Source organism: Rhinatrema bivittatum, chromosome 1 (genome assembly GCF_901001135.1).
Source record: "Rhinatrema bivittatum chromosome 1, aRhiBiv1.1, whole genome shotgun sequence".
Taxonomy (NCBI): domain Eukaryota; kingdom Metazoa; phylum Chordata; class Amphibia; order Gymnophiona; family Rhinatrematidae; genus Rhinatrema; species Rhinatrema bivittatum.
In genome coordinates this window covers 602,243,584-602,265,363 of record NC_042615.1, presented here as the reverse complement: position 1 = coordinate 602,265,363, position 21,780 = coordinate 602,243,584, and the positions used below count along the sequence as shown (strand labels likewise).

The 21,780-nt window shown below is 42.5% G+C and overlaps 1 protein-coding gene across 5 annotated transcripts in view; it reads left to right on the top strand.

Moving 5' to 3' along the window:
* The window catches only part of PRDM6 (PR/SET domain 6), a 318,762-nt gene that overhangs the window by 244,824 nt on the left and 52,158 nt on the right, over positions 1-21,780 (top strand). For all 5 annotated transcript variants that reach the window (XM_029619843.1, XM_029619808.1, XM_029619817.1 and 2 more), the window contains exons 4-6: positions 5,133-5,260; positions 14,396-14,520; positions 19,027-19,369. In XM_029619843.1, the coding sequence (XP_029475703.1) occupies positions 5,133-5,260; positions 14,396-14,520; positions 19,027-19,369 (596 nt within the window). The remainder of the gene's footprint in view (positions 1-5,132; positions 5,261-14,395; positions 14,521-19,026; positions 19,370-21,780) is intronic.

Sequence of the window (21,780 nt, the reverse complement as noted above, 5' to 3'; positions counted from 1 at the left end):
AGAAAAATGAACTTGTGTGTCAATGACCCCGGCCCTCCACGATAAGTTTAGATTGATAAAATAAGGTCTTGTGCCTCCCAAGACCCCCCTAAAAGGTCCAAATCAATAAAATAGGGCCAAGCTCTCCATGACCCCCTGATCTCCCCAAAGGTCAACATTAAAGTAGCTCACCAAATCCCTACCCCCTTCTCCCCCAAAGGTGTCACAAATTCAAATAAGATCCTGGGTCCCCACCACACCGAAAGGTATAAAACCAAAAAAGAGGGTCTCTGGCCTTAAGAACATAAGAAATTGCCATTCTGGGTCAGACCAAGCCCAGCCCAGCATCCTGGGTCAGACCAAGCCCAGCATCCTGTTTCCAACAGAGGCCAATCCAGGCTACAAGTACCTGGCAAGTACCCAAACACTAAGTAGATCCCATGCTACTGGTGCCAGTAATAGCAGTGGCTATTCCCTAAGTCAACTTGATTAATAGCCGTTAATGGACTTCCCCTCCATGAACTCATCCAAACCTTTTTTAAACCCAGCTACACTAACTGCACTATCCACATCCTCTGGCAACAAATTCCAGAGCTTAATTGTGAGTTGAGTGAAAAAGAATTTTCTCCGATTAGTTTTAAATGTGCAACTTGCTAACTTCATGGAGTGCTTTGGCCCCCTTTCTCCTGACCCCCTAAACTTTTAAAGTAGCAGGTCATGCCTCGGGGCCCCTCGCACCTGGCCTGATCATTGCCATTTTCCAAAATGATGCCAACCTGATCTTACCCCAGTCATGTGATAGCCTGCTAGAATTTAGCCAGTTAAGTTAGGGGTGTTCTGGAGGCGTAACTTGGAGGAGTTGAGCTAATTAGCTAAGGAGGTTATTTTCTAAGGACTTATCCTATGCGAGAAGGGCCTTTTCGGGGCAGTAACATTAAAATTAGGGGGAGGGGAGGAGTCGGGCAGCGTTAGGGAGGAGTCGGCGGCGGCACCACTGCCGGTGATAATGTTTTGAACATTATCGCCGGCAGTAGCACGGGGAATAGCACCACCTTTTATGATGGCGCTATGCCCGGGTTAGCCTTTAGCCGGCTGCACCGCGGCAGGCAAAACCACACCGCTGTGGTGTGATCGGCTGCGGGCTATCGCCCGCCCGCCCCCTGCTTCACCCTCCCACCCCCTCTAGCGTAGGCTTCATGAATCCTGGCCTAAGTTAGCCGGCTATTTCTGACATCTAGAGTTAGTCGTATAATTTAGCCGGCTAAGTCTGGTGAGGCCAAGGACCTGTCCTATAGTTAGCTGGTTGCACTATTGAATTTACCTCCGGTTAGCTGGATATGTTTATCTGGCTAACTTTGCTATCCGGACTGTGACTGAATATGGACTTCTTTAAATTTTATTTATTTATTTTATTTTCAGTACTTTAAGATGTTACAGACCCTCCATAACCACCCAGATATTACTGAAAAATATTATTTTGATTTCAACTACTTTTTACCTTTTCTCTTTTAATTGTATTCTTTCTTAAATTAAAACTTATATTGTTGTGCTCCTGAATATGAAAAACCTAGGCGCCGCCGATGGCCACCTTCTGGCTGCTTCAGGGCAATATTATACTCCATATATTCAGCTCTTCATTTAGAAGGAAAAAAACCGCTCCCTCATAACTTCGCGTAATTTAAGATTTTGATGTGATTCCAGACTCAAGTTTAGTCAATTGCATTCTGTTTTATCGAATGGATATTATAAATTAACATTGCTATGATCATATGGGCTCTGCAGCTTATACAACTTTCAGTTGCATGCTTGACCCTGGGAGCCCCATTGCAGGATCATGTAATTCCATTAATTACAAGTTTGCACTGGCTTCAAGTCCTTCAGCGTATTAAATGTAAAGTCCTTGTATTGGTTTTGAAATCATTGCGTGATGATGCTCCTGGTTATTTAGCCAAACTTTTCAAGGATTATTATTTTCCACCATCTTTTTGACGCTCACAGTGCAGAATTGGCTCATTTACAAGACACAACTCCATCGGACCTATCAGTAGCAGGGCAAGTTTTATGAAACCTACAAGATGAGCTTAGAACTCAACAGAACCTAAAAATATTTCACAAAAGACTTAAAAGTGCTATTATTTCAGGACGCTTTCCCAAATGACTCTGGATACAACTGCAATGATGTTTTCTTTATTGTCTGAGTTTTTTAATGTTTAATTTTAAATGTGCTGTTTGTAATTTTAGGTTTTCTTTTTGTATTTGATGTTGTGTTTGTAATCCGCTTAGCATGCCATTGTTATAGGTGAAGTATAAATATTTTAAAATTGGTGTAATTTATGTGAGGATTTGCTGACTTTCTGATGCAGGCCCTTACAAAATTACCGCCATAATGTGCTCATCTCCAAATGAGTTTGCAGTCAGTATGAAACCACCAGTTTAAAACTGTACAGTGAACTGACTTAAAGCTGCTTTGAAACTGGATTTCTGTCCATATGTACTGCAGAGCTATGTGAGAATATAAGCTTCACTTCAATGATCAAATAGGAAAAAGGGCCTGCAGAGTCCAAGAACTCTTTGTTGCTCTGTGGTGATGTCAGAATGGGGAGAATTGAGACATTTTTCAGAGTGCTCTGTGCAGAAAAAATTGTGTTTTAAGATCTGATACATTTCAAAGGCAGAATTTCAGATTATACATTTTTCTACCTGTGCAAATTAATAGGATCATTTTCCAACTTGCGTTAAGGCATTTTCGCATGCGTTAAGCACCATAACATATGGTGCAATGCTAATTTTTAAAAGGGGCGGAGTTGGGGGGTTGGAATTTTGTAAAAGTGGGCTGGCTTTGCAAAGCCATAACGCATGATATCTCACAGTTTAACACTGAAAATAATTACACCTTTTTCCTTAGCATTAAGCTGTGTGATGTAATGTGCCCACAACACAAATTGCAATTTTTTTGCAAATTCTGTTTTGGGCATTTTTAGGCTGGGGAAGGACCTGAAATGGTGGGGTGGGGGGGGGGGGGGGGGGAGAGAGCAAAGCCCTAAGATAACACACATTCCAATAAATAGGCTATTACCATAAAACACACCCCTCTTCCTATCGCATGTGATATTTTGATGAATCTAGCCCTAATTTTGCAAAGATCTAGCCAAACAATAATGGCATTAGTTTCTGAAGTAATAACATCGACACCTAGGGAGTAGCCCTTGATAAAATCATATAAAAGGCAATTGTGGGCAAGTAACTTCTGTATAAAATAATTTAGGGGTGGCTGGGGCTACTCCTCAAGACCCATAGATAGGTCTGGTTTGTAAGCTAGCCACGGAGAATATGCATATTCATCTGAGTAAAATAAAATAAATATGAAAACCCATCATCTGAAAACTGAGATCTTTTATCAGCATTATTTAGTTATTTGCCAGGTAGCTTCCTACTGCTCCTTTGGACTTCCAGCTCAATTAGAACCGGACCCAAACAGGGCTACAATGCCACCAGCCTTCAGTTCAGGCCATTCAAGCCCCTTCCCTCTATAACCCAGTCATAGCTGCTAAGAATCCACAAGGAGGGATCACTATTGTGTAATATAAATATATTTTTACTATGTGTTATTTAATTAATTTTTTTTAAATACAGAAAAGCAAAGACTTCTGGTACTTGGCCTATTAGATTTTTCTGAAGTATAAACTTTTTCCATGCATGAATCTTGTTCGGCTGCAAGTTGGAAAGTGGTTTCTGGTATTCAGGGCACATTGTTGTTACTTGTTCCCACAGTTAAGCAGGCCCGGTTGATGAATACTAGGAAATGTGCTTTTTATGTCATTGGACCACTACTCTTCCAGATGACTTAAAAAAACTTAGATGATGTTTTAGTGTTCCACAAGCGATTGAAAGCCTTTTTGTTTGTGCACTTTAATAATACTTGATCTGGCAGTGCTGCATGAATTCTCTTTTTTGAGATGTTACTGTGTGTTTATTATTTAAAATGAGTTTACTTTGATTTTAATGCCATAATCTGCCTACCTTGGGTAACTACAATGGGTGGAATAGAAACATGTTGAAATAAACAAATAAATAAATACCACTGGGTTTTGTTTTTTGTTTTTTTTTTTTAATATCAAAGGGGAAAAATGGAATTTGATTCCCATGATTCTGTCCTGGAAAGCAATTGTGATGTCCTTTGCAGGACCGCCTATTTAATCAATTAAAATAGTTTGTAAAATGAAAATAAAGAAGGAAAAGCCTGAAGGAGTTAAGCAGCAGGCCCCGCCTCCCCAAGCTCAGGTAAACATACACCTGCCTACAGAAGGACACTTATTCATGGGAGCGGGGGGAGTCGCATCCCCTTCCAGCCCTCTAAAAGAGTATTGAGTATAATCTTTGCAAATCGTTTAAGTCAGAGCCCTCTTTGTATCCCTTGGTTTTGTAAGGTGTTAGCGATTTTCTTCTCTGGGGCCTGAGATTAATTACTTTTCCTATCATTTATAACTGATGGAAGCCTAGAACCTCTGCATAACCGAGCGGTGAAACTTGACAAGTATAACATTCATTGACTGCTCTTTTCTCTTGGAAGATTTTTTTTTTTGCTGAATCTAGGCCTGGATTTAGGCCTAGAAACTACCTAGGGACAAAATACCCAGGCTGAAAAGGTGCTTTAGAGTCACGGCACTTTTCCCCTTACCCCCCACCGACTCTCTAGTTCTGCCTGTGGGTGCCAAAATCTTAAATCTGACTCTGGCTCAATCCCAAATTTGCTGTGAGTGGTGTTTATTCTGGGATGGTGATGTGCGCTGTGCTAAGACCATCCCAGTCACTTCACAGCAGTCTTTGTATCCAGATTTTCTTGTTTGTCTGGCAGTTCATTATTTAGGGGCAGACTGTCAAAATTGGCTATATTTTCTTCTGGGAAACATGGTGACATCTTTTCAGTCACCACAGATATGTTTAATATTAAAATAACAAGACTGGCTTGATAAGACAATGCATGAGAGACTCCCATCACCACATCTCGCTCTGCTGTTGCCGTATCATTTTTAAGGCCACCTATGAAACCACGGGCAGATCTTCATGGCATTGCTTTTATTCAGAAGACACATTAGAGACACTAGTTGCTGATGATTCTTTTTAACCATTTAATGTTGTGACCTTTTTCCCAGATATATGATCAAGACGGGACCCTACAGCACTTTATTGATGGTGGGGAACCCAGTAAGTCGAGCTGGATGAGGTACGTCCGATGTGCAAGACATTGTGGAGAGCAGAACCTAACAGTAGTTCAGTACAGGTAAAGAATATACTGCAGCTTACTTAGTGTACAAAATAAATACTGAAAGCACTGTTAATGGAAACTCAAAGTTACCCACGCACACATATACCATAGGTACATACATTTACATACAGATACAGTATAGAGATATATATACCTACAAACAGGCCTCAGAAAACAAATTGCTCTTTGTTCTAAAAAAAAAAAAGGCATGGGAATTATCATCTCAATTTCAAAAAACAAAAAAAGGCTTCTAAATATGGACACCTGGAATATTTTTGACATAAAAAATGTAAAACTGAACTATTTGACTGATTTATATTACGCCTTTCAGTACTTCAGAATAGATTGCATTCAGATACTGTAGGTACTTTCATATCCCCAGAGGGTTTACAATCTAAGAGGGTCACTTTCAAACAACTCCACATGGCCCATATAGGCACATACTGTATATGGCCACGCAGAGAATTGATACAGCATTTTATAACTTGTGCATATAAGGTACACACAGATTATAAAACACTCTTATGTCCATCCCCAATGCTTGTATATATACTTATGCGGAAATACCCACATTTAAGTGAGTTTATTTCAATGTACTGAACACGCATACTTTACTATTTTATAAATATTTGTACATATATTTTACGTGTGAAAAAAAATACGACTTGCTCGTGTAAAACACTAATTTACGCACATAGGTTGACATAGTTTAAACCTTGCATGCATGATTGAAATTCCCAGTTTTCCAATTATTCCACCAGTTCACCCAGTCCTTCTCCAAGGCATCAAGACCCCTCCTAGATCTTCAGGCTCAATTCCCCCCAGTTCACCCAACTCCCCCCAGTTCAGCCTTAACTCCCCCCAGTTCGCCCAACCAGTAATTGACAGCAGACCTGTCTGACATCAATTGCTGAGATGATTAGCAGGTGTAAAATTGCACCAATAAGTCACCACTTGCACTTGTGTAAGTCTGTTTAAAATAACAACTTACGCGCATAAATCTTGGCCCTGCCCAAAAATGCCCCTAGACTCCCTTTTTTACACATGTAGATGTGTGCATGAAAGCAAAAAATACGTGCATATGTTTGATGTTTTTAAAATAGCATGTACAGGCTACTTAAGTGCACAACTCTTTGAAATTCACTCCTGGGTTTGTACCTGATGCACTAAAGGGTAAAGTGATTTGCCCAAATTCACAACAAGCAACAGTGAGTCTTGAACCCTAGCTTCCCTGATTTGTAGTCCCACTGTCTAATCATTAGGCTACTCTTTCTGGACTTGCTTACTCTCATTTACAGTTTTAGTATCAGAAGTGTAAAACTCTTAAAAAAAAATAATCAAAAGATAAGAAAGGAACTAAAAAATAAAAATATGACCTCTGGGTAAACACCTGTGGGTCTTATTCCAAAAGGACGTATCCCCTTTTGGGCCTTGGGAAAAAATCTTTACTGAGTAACGCCTCATGTTATCTAATGAATAAAAGGCAATTCTTTCATCTTATTAGGAAATGAAAAACATTAAAGAACTTTTGGATCTGATAAAGATAGTGTCTGAAGTTTTTTGTTTTTGTTGTAACAAGCAAGCTTTGGCATACAGCTGTCATGTAATACCTGTGATACCTGTTAAGGCTATCTAAGGATAATTTAAAACAGGAATTCTGCAGAATTATGAATGGCCCATGCTTTTTGTCTTTCTTATTAGGTTTTCTACAAAAATATGAAGTTGGGTTTGCTTATTTTTTCCAAGGACCTAATTCATCAAGGTCTTTTCCTATAGACACAGAATGGCCTAGTTCAGGTTTTTCTCAATCTTTTGTACGGCAGGAACCAGCTATCTACCTTCCTTAAACTAGGTGGATGGGTTGCAGTGCTGGGGGGAGGATAAGAGGTCCCCCAGAAAATGAAAGAGTTGGGGGAGGATATAGTCCTTCCTTCACCTATTCTTTAATTTCATGGGTTAGCTGTTTTAAGAAGGGAACTAGTCAGTTGAAGAAAGTTGGTTTTCAAAAAAAAAATGGCTCTTATTAAAAAAAAAGGTGTCTCCCAGCCAGCCAACAATTACTGTCCTCAGAAAAGAAAAAACATCTCCCCCTTCCTCTCAGTCAGCCACCAGTTGATCACTGGGAAAACAAAATCCCACCCTCTCTTTCTCTTCTCATTCAGTCAGCCACCAACTTGTCATAAGAAAAAAAACCCCAAAGATAAGAAATGCATCTTTTCCCCTTTGCCAGCCAGCAACATTACCAGTGGCGTACCTAAATTATGTGGCACCGGGATGGATAATTCCTTTGGCACCCCCCCCCAGTTTCATTTCTCCCTCCCCCCCCCAAGTGATCTCTGGTTCCCCTCTTCCTCACACAGGCTCCCTCTCTCTCTTTCACACACCCCTGCACACAGGCTCCTTCCGTTTCTCTCTCTCTCTCTCTCACATACACACCCCTTCACACAGCTCCCTCTCTCACACACAGACATGCATTCTCACTTCCATACACACTCACACAAAGAGACATGCTCTAACACACGGACACACACAGACTCTCCTAGACACACACACACACAGACTCTCCTAGACACACACACACACACAGACATGCTCTAACACACGGACACACACAGACTCTCCTAGACACACACACACACACAGACATGCTCTCACACACACATAGACACAAACACTCACTTCCTACCCCGCTCCCCATCAGATGCATAGCAGCAGCTTCTTCCTTTAGCCCCCGTGACACATGGGGGACTCTTCATTTTCTTGAGGTGGCACGTGGGCTGGTGCGGCTCTACTTCCTGCATCTGCGGTAGGGAGGGCAGGGCAGCGCTAGTGCTCTTCCTCCTGCTTCGGGCCGCGACTGCATGACCTTTCCTTCTTCCTGCCCATGGGGATCCACCACTTCCTCTTCTGGGCCGCGAGAGGGGGGGGGGGGGCGGAGAAGAAAAGGCTACGCAGTTGCTGGCTCCAGACCCGTGGCACTCTCGGCGGCCGCCCAGTGCTTTCACCGCTCACAACCCGGAGGCCTCCCTCTTCTTCTACTGCGAGCGGGGTGGGCTCCGCTCGTGGCCACCAACCTCCCGGCTGGCACCCCCCCTCCTGGCTGTCACCTGGCGCAGACTGCACCCCTGCACCCCCCACCCCCCCCATCTTAGTTCGCCACTGAACATTGCTACAATTAATGCTCCTACGCCCTGGACCTTTATTTCAGTTGGGGCCAGTCCCGAGATTCATTCTCTGGAAGGGGAGCATCTGCAGCTGAATGTTAATGAGCTGACGTGAGATTGACTCAGTATCTGCTCTGCTTTCAGGCTCCGCCGTGCTCCCGTCTCACTCCTGGCTTCTGTATAGGGGGCGCAAGACCTGAGAGAGGAGCAGAAGCTGCTCAGCCTCACGCCTGCTCAAGAACATTCAGCTACAGCTGCTTCTCTCCCAAATGGTCCACAGGATAGGGCAGGTTTGGAGTGGGAGGGTTAGGAAGAGTCTCTGCTGGCTGTGGTGCGGGATGCAGGGTGCAGGATGCAGGGCATGTCCTTACTTCCTTCTCATCGTGCTCCAGTCACCATCGCTCCATGGACCGGTAGAAACGCTGCCAGGGACCGGTGGTTGAGAAGCCCTGGCCTAGTGGATCAAGCCCTATAGGAAAACTATTCCGGGCAGTGTCTCTGCAGTATTTCATGCATTATTCACAGCATACTGAGAATCTTTTAGTATTATTTTATGAAAATATAAAGTTAAGAAAGAGGTGAGCAGGAAAGTCAACACGAAAGTGCATCTTTCAGTTTTCAAGTCCCAGTGGATCTCTTTTAGGATAGAGTTCCCTTTGGTGATCTGCTTTTGATTACCCCCGATCTTCGTAAAATAAACTAGAAAAGCAAAACGATTAAAACAAAATGCTGACATCCATCACCGGTGACTGTATCAAAGTGTAAGAAAATAGAAAAGCTGGACACTAAAGGGTCAGCCTCCTTTCTGCTGTAAATGGATGTCCTCTGCACAGAGAGTCAGCTGGTTTGAATTCTGCATGTTATGATTTGCAATATCTAAATGGAATTTTCTTCAAAGAGACCTGTGATTGATTGACCCTTTGCGGAACGCTTTGTTTTTGTTTTGAAGCCGACAATAATGTTCGTTGGCATGTGCTCTGCTTCAACTGTGTTGGGACGCCATGAAGCTATCTTTATGAGTCATCCAACCACAACACTAAATGCATGTCAGCAAAGGAAATATTATCCGAAAAGAGAAAAATCCCTTTGATGTTCTTCAGCATGCAGAGTTTGTGCGGGTCTTGGAAACACCGTTTGCTTGTAAGAAACGGTGTCCGCTTACCCTTTTTTTAAAATTCACCCCTCTCTCTCTCTCTCTCTCTCCCCCCCCCCCCAACCCCCTTCCACTCCAAGCCTCCGAGACCACCCATTGCTTGAAAACCGTTCTGCTCTTTCAGCAGCAAAGCATATCATTTGGTTTTTAGTGGGTTCATGGCTGCGCTGCCGTGTTTATGTGACGGGAAGCCAAATTGAGAGATGAGATGTTATGAGAGCGAAGCAGAAAAGGAGGCTCAGATCTTTTTTTTTTTTTTCCGAGTTCAGATTTGTCAACTCGGTGCAACTTCTTCATTCGTTTTGGCTTTTTTTTTTTTTTTAAACTGGGCGAAAGAGATAATTTACAAAATGTACAATTGTGGTATGCAGTGCAGAGAGTGAGAAAGGGAAAAAAAGAGAGAGAGAGAAACCGGCAAAGGCGGGAGTTTTTGTCAGATATTCATAGACTGTTGGGAAAAACATTTTTGCTTAGCCAGCAGTGCCCTCGTGAGACAGGATGGCAGTAAGTGAGGAAAGTAACAAGATAAATGAAATTTTTGCAGCTGCGAGTGAAATATTGAGAATCTGCACCTTGTTTTTTTTTAATATATCGATCTTTATGATTCTGTTGCCAAGAGCCACTTTGCAGTGACAAAATATGTTGACAAGTACATATCTCACCGCTATAAAAAAAATGCAGTGAAGGTTTCTCCTGATATCAGCAATGTAGTACAAGGAACAAATTGCCTGCTACAGCCAATTCTTTTAAGTCTTCCCTACCTTTTACGCTTTCATCTTGAACTTCGGGACGGTGCTTGCAGCAGCAGTTGGGGGTCTGATATTACTTGGGCACAGGTCCCATTAGAAATAGTCAGTTTGTGGGGCTTCCTTTTTTGCTCTTTTTAAAGGAAGGAACCGTGTTTACCCCCTTTAATAGGCATTCTGTTTCTGGTTTGTTTGTTTGTTTTTCAGTCTTTTGCAACCTCACCAGTTTATGAGTTCTCAGAAACAGTTGGTTATAGCTCTGGAATAATAAGTCATCAAGTCCTGCCAATCTGAAAAGATCTAATTTATCTGAATATTCTGAGGTCGCCATTCAGCACCACTTAGCCAGTATATGTTTTGGCGTAGTCGGCTGAGTGACACTATATGAATATAAGGCCATGCTGAGCAGTTGCCACTTAGCCAGCTAAGTGTTTATCCGGATAAAACAGATAGCTGGTTGAGTGAGAAGCGGGACGGGAGAGTCCCAGGGTGGAGTCTGGCTAGTGTAGCCGGATGCACTGATTTTCAGCCTTATCCGGCTTACCCCTTGATTCATCAAGCTGCGATGTATTTTTGCAGGAGGGTCCCCATTATTATGTGTGTGTGTGTGTGTGTGTGTGGGGGGGTGTGTGTTGATGCGATATTGGGGCCCCTCCAACGAAAACGCATCATGGCCTTATGGCACATTCTTTAGTGCCGCAGTCAAACACCGCGACACAAAAGAACACAACAAGTGGCCATTTAACACGATGGAAGTCCCAATCTCTCGGGATCGCCATACCTTAAAGGGCTGCTGGCCCAAAAAAAAAAAATCTATGGCCAAGCAGTGAGATTGAGCCCTCCCAACACAGAGAATCCCCTGCCCCCCCCCCCACAGATTCCACTACTCATCCACCACCCCCCCAGCCCCTACAAAAAAATAAAATCAGTTCAGCGCCACCTCCCCCATGCCCTTTCCCCACTCCAGCCCCTCCACGTCAGGACGGGTATATTTGCCAGTGCCATTTTCCATATGAATGGGGTAAGATCCTATCCCCAGAGCTTGCCCCAGTCATGTGACTGGGGCAAGGACAGGTCGGTGCTATTTTTGAAAATGGCACTGACCGGACTGGGTGCAAGGATGCACCCTTCCCCGATGTGGGATTTAGTTCAAGGTAGGGGGGATCTGGAGGGGAGTGGGTGTGGGATGACGGTGTGGGGGGTGATGGGAGTGCTGAACAGATTTAAGGTTTTTTTTGGGGGGGACAGGGTATTGATGTAAGCACTTCGGTGGGGGGTGTATAGGAAGGGGTGCTGGGGTGTACCATTTGTTGTTTATTCAGGGGGGCACTGCCACACACATGCACACATTTTTTTACTATTTTGAACTTTTTAAGGAAGTCGGGGCTGCCTCAACCGGCGGCCCCGGGTTGAGACGGGGGTCAGCACTGACCCCCACTCAGCCTCCCCATTTGGCCATTATTTTGGTTTTTAAATTTTTCTGATGCTTTAAAAGTGCAGTGGGAGCCTCGGGATCCGCATTAGAGTCCCGGGCCTCCCGCTGCCCATCCTAACATTTTTTAAGGAGGTGTAGATACTTTATTATGGTTGGCCGCGATAAAATATTTGCATCAAATTGACTAGTTGCATAGCTGCAACTAATTCATGAATGCAAATCGCAGGCAAAGAAGGTCATTGCAATAGGGCAGGATATCTGGGTGGGGAGATGCAAAATATTGCATATATCTTGCGATATAGAGCCCTAACACAGTTTGATGAATGACCCGGTTACTTAGTGGTATAAGTTTATGACTGCCAATCAGTTGTTCTAAGGTTAGCCAGATAAACTTATCCAATTGACTTTAAGAGAGCCGAGTATATTCAGCAGTGCAGCTGCAAGGCTGAATATCTCAGCCAAATTAGCTAGATTGGGCAGCCAGATAGTAGATTATAGGGCCCCCTATGTGTATTAATTAAGAGGGTAATTTTCAAAGTCAGCTACCTGGGTAAATTGGTGTGGCTTAAAATTGCCTCTCTTCTAGCCAGCTAAAATTAAACAGGGGCTTCAGTAGCTCCAGGCTAAAAAAAAAAAGAGGTGTTCCCAAGATGAGGTGCATGTTTAGGGCAGGGGAGAAAAAAAGCCCGCGTGTATGGGATTTTTCAACAGTACATGCACTGTTTTTACCAACTCCCCCTCCCCCTTTTGCCGCCCGCCACACAAACAGCAGGTGGTAAGGACACAGGTAATTTTAGGGCAAATTTTATGCTAACTGACTTTTGAAGAGAAATTACCCAAGCAGTATCTCTTAGAAGATTGGCTCCAGAGTATGCGCTGTAAATGTACCTGCATACGTTGCAATTACACGAGCTCTTCAGAATTGCCCCTATAATCTACGGTGCTTTCTTTATATGTGGAGTGGAGGAGTGGTCTAGTGGTTAGAGCCGTGGAACCAGGGAAGCCATTGTTCAAATTCTGCTGCCACTTTTCTGTGACCTTGGGGAAGGTCACTTCCCCCTCTGTTACCTCAGGGTTCAAACTTAAGGATTTCTTTACTAAGATGCGGTATGTTCCCCAGAGGAGAAAACGCCATGGGATGCCCTAAACTGTGGTACCATGTCCTGCAGCCTAGTGAATCCTGTGGCATTTTCTCCAGCAGAAAAATTATCGCGCCTTAGTAGCCCCCCTCCCCCCCCCCCCGAATGGGCTGCGTGTGATAGTGGCCCCCCCCCCCCGGCCTGCAGCTGTCAGCGTTTAAAGGGCACGAGACACTACCAAGAATCACCTCTCAGTATTCCAGGAACCAGGGGGGGGGGGGGGCTTGAGAAACCCCTGTGTCCTCTGCCACCCATTGAGGCAGCCAACGTAAAAAAAAAAAAAAATTAAAATTAAAAGTTAGGTTTGTCCAAGCTCAAGCCCCTACCCCCTCACCCCCACTCTACCCACTCAGTCATTACCAGTGGGGCTCAGACTGTCCCCTAGGGCAAATATTGGAGTAACTTACCTGGCTAACTCCGCTCCTCCTGGAAACGCCTCCAGCCCGCCCCCTTTTTGTGCAGGTATTCTAGAATGCAGCCGCACCCGGCGTTGAACATTGATGTTTTGCCATTTAGACGGATAACTTTTCAGAGATCTGGCTAAATGGCTTTTGAGTGTCGACCTCCATGTGTCCTGCTTTATTATTTCTTCAGCAGACGTATGGGTAGTTATAACCACTGTGTGTCATACAGACTGACTTCTGTAAGTCAGTCTGCCTTCTCTTTTTGGTTTGGTGGCTGTAGTAGAACTGAACCACTGTATCACCTTTGTTATTTTCTCCTTTTAAGTCTCAGCTTTCTAATGTTTTATCTCCTGCTCCTGTTTAGATCTCAGAACAAGCTACCGCATACATTCTTGATATACAAGACTCTACCTCCTGCCGTTTTCCCCTGCCCGCCCTCCTTGAACATACCTAGATCAATATTCCAATCAGGCAGCTTATCCTACCAAGTCTTAAATTATATCATTGAAAGCATAATTCAAATCACAAGCCGTGACTTCCAATGTTGTCCTGCTTCTCCCCCAAACTTCCAGCATTTGAGTGTACACATCTGATGTAATCAGTTGAATGTCGCACTGATTCACTTCATGTTTCCCCGTTTCCTTGCAGCCTCTTTGGCTTAGGTTATGTTTCTGTCTCATTGAGCTGTATATTTAACCTGGCCTGTGAGCTTTCGTTCCCCCGTCCCTATCAAATTATTTAATGACTGCTTCGTTTTGTTGTTATATTTTGAATAGTTAAGTTTATTGATTTCTTGCGCCTCTTACTAGGTTAACAACTCTGTTTGGTTAGGTCAACCTGGCAAGGATAGGAAAGAGCACCTACCGCATCTCTGACTGCGAGCTCCTGGAAAACAAAACAGCAAGCAGTTTGTGCCAGTGAATTTGAAAGCGTGATCACGGAAGCCACACTGTCCCATCTTACTTCCAGAATCACTGGCATGAACCAGGATTCCTTTTATGAGCAAAAAAATATATTAAGAACTTTTTTAGCAGAAGTGATGTGTGTACAGGAAAAAAGGATTCCTGCAACCGCCTGACATGGTCTCTGTCTTGCTTTGTGTTGCGCAGGTCAAGCATATTCTACAGAGCCTGCATAGATATCCCCCGAGGCACGGAGCTCTTGGTATGGTACAACGATAGCTACACATCCTTCTTCGGGATCCCTTTGCAGTGCATCGCGCAGGATGAAAACTGTAAGGATGTAACTTTGGGCTTTTTTTTTTTTTGTTGTTGTTGCATGCCGTAGTTTATAGCTTGAAAAATGTATCCCTTTGTGACTTATTCATTCAAGATCTCCTATTGGGATTTCTCAGACATCAGCCTGTGAAGATCTGAACATTATACTCTGAAAATGTTTGATATTTTCATGAAAAGATAAGGCAGGAAGGGATCCAACAAGGTTAGCATCTGTCCCTAGGTTTCAGGAGTAAGATAGCTTGTCTGGAAAGCTGAGGACATCAACCCAGGTATTTGCTATTCTTTTCAAGTGGAAGAGGAGGACTTCTGATTTCCAAGAAGGGGTTTGTAGGGACAGGAAATCTAAAGGCAGCAAGAGCAGATCCCAGTGTTGCTGCTCATTTACTCAAATGGCATGAGAACCTGTATTCTTTTTTTGTTTGTTTCTGCTGATGGACTGTTGAATATTTAAAATTATTTTGTTTGATACTGCCAAGATTTTATTTTTATCTTAATTAAAAGTTGACTTGGCTTTTGGCCACTACTCATTCTGTGTTAGAGAGACAATATGAGTGACCCCCATGGAAGAATTTATTTATTTAAAAAAATTATAATCTACCTTATCCATAGTTCAAGATGTAGTACATAAGAAACGTTCATAAAAATAATATTAAAAACGGAATCAACCCATAAAGTCAAACACAAATGCAATAAAACAACGATACCAACATAGGGGGGTAATTTTCAAAAAGATTTATGCGTGTAAAAGTTGCATATATCATAGCAATTTTCAAAAGCCCACCTATGTGCTTAAAATGCATTTTACACACACAAATCCTTTTGAAAATTACCCCATGGTGTATTTGCAACACAAGCTTGCAGTCAAATGAATATCAGATATACAACTAAGAATCCATCTAAATGAATTCGTGAGCATAACTGTAGAAAGGCTAGTCACGTCACAGCTCAGAGGCTAACTCATTTGGGACCTTTGCCTACAAAAACAGCAAAGTTTTAAACTGCTTCGGAAACATTATAGAAGACGTTAAGGCCTACAGTTGCTCTGGAAGAGAGTTCCATAGTAACATAGTAAATAATGGCAGAAAAAGACTCAAGTGGGCCATCCAGTCTGCTCAGAATGTAGTTAAGTTTTCAAAATGTGTTATTTATTGTTATGGGTGGTAACTGCAGTTTACCCCCATGCCATTCTGTTGGGGTTAGTAACAGCCGCTCCCTGCAGGTTACCCCAGTGCAGCTTACCTCTTAACTTCATTTCCATCCTTTAGCCCCTAGGGGATCCTCTTGTACTTATTTCAAGTGCTTTTGAATTCCATTATTACCATTCTCATCTTCACCACTACTTCCGGGAGGGCCTTCCATGCATCCACCTCCCTTTCCATGAGGAAATATTTCCTGACACTGTTCCCGAGTCCTACTCCGTTGGAGCTTTGTATTATGACCTCTAGATCTATAGCTTCCTTTCCATCGGAAAACATGTGATTGCTTTTGCATCATTAATATCTTTCAGATTTTTAAAAGTCTGCATCCCATCTCTTCTGTCCCTTCTCTCTTCCAGGGTATATATATATTTAGGTCTTTTAGTCTTCATAAGTCTTCCGGTGCAGACCCCACACCAGTCCTTTGGACTGCTTCCATCCTGTTGCTATCCCTTGTGAGATACAGTCTCCAGAAGTGAACACACAGATCTGGGCCTGCCCTTGCAAAATGCTCTGTTACAGATTTCAGCCAAATGTACGATCCTTGGAGAGGACACATCTAACAGATTGTGATTTCATGATCGAAGAGATCTAGGAGGCCGATAAATTCTTAAACTCTCCTAATATTGGTAGGAGCATCACTATCCAGGCCTCGGTGAATAAGCATAGCTCGGATTTGGTGCTGCAACCAGGTTTCTCTCAACCCTGCAGTGTATGAAAGTGATCCTTTGCCTGTTTCAGGAAGTGCCCAGAGAAGGGGGGGTTACAAATATCCTGCACAATATCCAAATGGTTTTGGGCTAGGGTCCTGAACGCAGTCCTTGAGAGCCATAACCCAACTGGAATTTTGGGATTTCCAGAAAGAATGTGTATAATGTATGTTTACATACAGTGGAAGCAGTGCAAGCATATAGATCTCATGTATATTCATTGTGGACATTCTGAAAACGTGTGGCCCTCGAGGACAGCATTTGGTGCCTCCTGGTTTGGAAGTTGAGTGCCTTTGACTCCATGAGTGGCAGAATGGATGAGGGTAGAACATGTATATTTATTCTGTGATTCTTCAGGTTTTCAATGTGGTTCATTCATAACTCAGCACAGAATGAAAGGGCACTAGAATTTATGGTTTAAGTTATAAGAGAGCTCATACTGAAGGAAAAGGAAATATCTGAGCAGGATGAATCACTGAAAGAAATATTCCTTTCTATGCTTTCCAGCAACCCTCTAACCCCAAGCAACAACTAGGGATGTGCAGGCCCAAATCTTTTGTTTCAATATGTTTTTACATTTTGGGAGGTTTTTTTTTTTTTTTTGTTTTTAGGTTCATTTAATGTTTGGTTTTGGTTTGATTCATTTTCCAAACTGGAAAAAAAAACATTAAATATGAAAAAACCCTCAAAACAAATAAAAAAAAAAAAAAAAAAAAAGGAACCAATCAAAAAAATAAAGGATCTCCTGTGGCTCTGGAAACCCTCGAGACCCGGGCCTACCCAGCTAGGTCTCTCCAACCCCCCCCACTTCTGGTCCAAAAACTAATCTGGCCCAGCTGGAGCCTAGTCGGTAGCTGCCCAGGGCCAGTTTTGGAAGGGGCCAGAACAGGGTCTGGCTGTGGCCTGGTCATGTCACTCCAACCCCTTCCGTTTCTATGTGCTGGGGCCAGGGAGCTCCTACCCAGGCCCTCACATACCCCTTTTCCAGATCTTTTGTAAATAAAGGCAGGATTGATGCACTCTTGCTCCTGCCCACATCTTGGTCATGTAAAAATGGCACCATCCGCCTTGAGGGCAGTGACGGTTTTAAAGGATTGAGATATAGGCAGGAGAAACTGTGTATTGCTCCTGGCCTTCTTTATGCAGGATCCGGGAAGGAGGCGGGTAGGGGTCGAGGTGAGTGGTCTCTGACCGTGGCACATTGAAACGGGGGGGGGGGACACGACACTGCAACCAGGCCACATCCAGGCACTGGGTAAGCTCAAGACCGGCTCCAGGTTGGCCTTGGACAGGCTCTGGACAGACCCTAAAAAAGCCCCAAGCTGACCCTGCCTCGACCCCAGGCTAGGCTCTGGCCTGGCCGGATTATTTTTTGGGGTCAGCTGTAGGATTGGAGGGGCCTGGGAGGCTCAGCCAGACAGGCCCAGGCCCCCATGGGTTTCCCAGGACCGCAGTTGCCCTCTTTCTTTTTTTTTAATGCCATGAATACGAAAATACCAAAAAAAACCTGGAACGAACCAAAATGGTTTCAAATGAATGCACATGCCTAGCAAAAGCTAGTAAAATGCAAGCTTCTAACAGAAACCCAGAAAAAAAAAGAGTATGGCACAAATTCCAGCAATATACCATGCTGCGAGCTATGCCAGTGCATTTCAGAGGACCCCCAATTACCCACATGGGAAAGACATTAAGCATAAGTGGACTCTGTTTATGCTCCTACTCAGCTATGGTATATTTATTATTCAATGCGGAAGACGCAAATATGCATGCTAAATTGGAAAAACAGGCTAGAAGTTAAAAGCAAGAATAAACCTACACAGAAGCATCCCAAAAAACATGGTTCAGGCCACTGCACTGCGTCAGTGAAGTTATGATCAGGATACTAAAAGGGAAATTCAGAACAAGAATGTAAGGCATTCGAAATTAAAATGAGCAGGCACATCAAAACAGACATAAAAAAAAACTCAGCAGAGACATAGGTTTTCCAACCAACTACATGACGTAGTTCAATTGCCTCTCCATCACCTTCGTATCCCTTCCTTCCCCCTTCTCTTTCACATCAGCTGTGTTGCCTTGCCTGTTTCTTTGAAAATGTTCATGCAGTTTGGGTATCAGAAGTGCGCTTCCAGATCATCCAACCAAGAGGATATTATTTTGTACATTTTTCTATAATATTATATTGTAAAGCACACTGCGGCTTTATTTATTTGAATGGAAGTTGCAATATAAATCTGTTAAGTATTATTTTGTTAATACTGGAAAATATGTCAGGCTCCTTCCGTTTTTTTTTTTTCTTTCATATTGTCTCTGTAGAATTCATTGTTAATAACCACAATTTTGGGAATTTGACTGCATAAATTATTAAATTAAAGGTAATCAAGATACTTTATATGTTGCCTCCTAGGGCAATCATAAAGTCTAGAAAATGCATTACTGGGATTTAATTATTTCCTACAATTCACAGAAAAAATAAATCTGTTATTTTGTTTACTTGTTGTTTTACACGTTTTTGTTTTATTTTTTTCTCCATTTGCAATTGATAACATGACAAAAACATTTTTTTTTTTTTTTTAAATTGCAATGTTTTTGCTTTCAGTGAATGTCCCTTCTCCTGTAATGGAGGCCATGTCCAGACACGACCCCCTGCAGCCCTTCAACAAGAGTACCAAACTGCCCTCTGCTGCCCTACAGCGATCCATCGTGTTCCCTCAAACTCCGTGCGCCAGAAGTTTTTCTCTTTTGGATAAGTCTGGCCCAATCGAGACAGGATTTAACCAAGTCAATGTCAAAAACCAGCGAGTTCTTGCAAGCCCCACCTCAACCAGCCAACTCAATTCCGAGTTCAGTGACTGGCACCTCTGGAAGTGCGGGCAGTGCTTTAAAACATTTACCCAGCGCATCCTCTTACAGATGCACGTGTGCACTCAGAACCCAGACAGGTAAAGGGAAATCAGCATTTCTGTGGGGTAACGAGGAGCGGGTTAACTATCAGGGATGGGGCTATTACAGGAGAAGTGGGCAGGAGGGAAAGTGAACTAGAATCTCGCTCAACATGTGCTGTACGCATGCGCTTTACTCTGACTTTTAATATTTCCTTTAAATGTTAAGCAAATGAGCAGCAATTGTTTGAAATCTCCGTATCAGGTTAGTTTGACATAAACCAATAATACTCGGGGGGGGGGGTAGGGCCACACTCTTTGTAAAAACATTCAGTGATTGGCAAACCTGAGGGATCTGCTAAGAATACAAGTGTTGTATTCTCTATCTGTGACAATGCAGGAAGTTGGAAGGAAAAATGTACTGCTATCAAAGATGGAAAAATGAGAAAAAGATAATTAAACTGCCCCCCCCCCCTCAGTCTTCAAAGATAATATAACTTGCCTCTCTGCTATCGTTCCCTGGAAATTTCAGGGTTCACTTATGGTGTGCAATGTCTATGAATTTAATTAAGTACAAAGAGGTAATGAATTGGAATTTTTTGCTTAGCAGTATTTTTCTTCGAAGCATGCAAAGCTGTAAATCGTGCACAGCTGTCAAAAGGAAATACCTACTCCAGTGTTGATATGGAGGAAAACAGATGCCACTTATTCAATAAACTAATATCCATACAGAAGAAAAATGTTGACTAGATACCTCAGAGTCAAAGTTGGCTTGAAAGTTTGTCAATATAGAATTTTATGGCCATGAACTGGGGATGAAATTTAGCTGAACAAGTGAATTAAAATTTCAGGTATGCTGGCCAGTGGCACAGGGGCAATAATGGAACTATTATTTATAAATCAAAGCTTGTTTCTCTGACAGCCTTGATAGCTGACAACACAAAAGAGCGAAAATCAAATTAATTCAATGCAAAATGGAAGGGGCTTGTGCTTTCTCATAAGCTGATGAAGGCGAGAGTAGAACAACAGGATATCCTGGGGCAAACAAAGAAACCAGCAGATGAATGCATCCCTGAAATAGTGATGTGACACTGGTAAAATGTTTAAAAAAAATAAATAAATCTCTGATGCACACAGATATCAAGTATGGGGCTTACAGGTGCTGCATAGTATTTGTGTACACACATGCGCACACATATTTTCAGGAGAGTTTTCTATAAGTACAGAATTGGAAATATAGTTGAGCTGTGGTGTTCATTGCCATGAATATTTTACCCGAGAGACTACATTGTTGCTTTGACATAGCTAAATTACACTTTTAAGGCAGATAGAAATTACACTTACAAGACTGGAAATTAGGGATGTGAATCGGGTGCCCGATCGTTCCCGCTTTCGGGTTCGTCTGGCCACGGGAAAATCTCGTTTTCCCGCGGATCGACTTTTTTTTTTTTGTGAAAAATTGATTTTCGGCTTAGTGCGCGCTAACGGGAGTTAGCGTGCACTAACAAAAAATAACAAAAATAAATGTTTTTTTGTTAGTCCATGCTAACGGGAGTTAGCACACACTAACCCGAAAAACGATTTTCACGAAAATTCGGGGGAAAAAGTGTTTGTTTCTTTTTTTAACCGATATATAACAAATTAAGAAATATCAATCGATATTTAAATTCGTTATAAAAACGATTCACATCCCTAGTGGAAACAGCATTGCAGTGGTACAGCAGACAGGTAATCTGCCAATGAAACTGACTCTGCCGACACCGGGAAAGGCACTGTTTTTCCATTTCATTTTGGCCTGGAAGTTTACAAATGTATTTAGGTTGAGAAGAAAAAGCAGAGAAAGCTACAATTACCTAATGCACTAGATCAGTGGTTCTCCACCCAGACCTCGGAGCACACACGGCCAGTCAGGTTTTCAGGATATCCACGGTGAACAGGCATGAGGTAAGTATACGTGCACTTCATCCTTTGTATGCGGATCTATCTCCTGCATATTCATCGTGGATATTCTGAAGACCCGACTGGCTGGGTGTGTCATGAGAACTGGCTTGAGAACCTCTGCACTATACTTATAGCCCCCCCAAATCTGGAGTCCATATGAGAGCTAAGAAGGTTTCATTAAGAATGGGTGCTATAGCATAGGATTTGCTTGACATGTTTAAAAACACAATTGATAAAATCTCTTTCTCTGATGTGCATGCCACATTTTCTTTACAAGTTAGATAATCCATACAAAAATACACTGTAGAAAAATCTTTCTGAATGTATTCTTAAGAGGTGAGCTCAGCTTATTTTTTTTATTATTGTATATATATTTATTTAATATTGATATATTTGAATACCCAAAGAGAGAAGTTATTGTTGACTGCCTGAACCACCAACAGAGCAGCACAACAGTGTTGGATTGCATAATTCAAGAAAGTTTTACCTGAATAAAAAAAAAAGATTTTGATATGAGATGATAGTGTAAC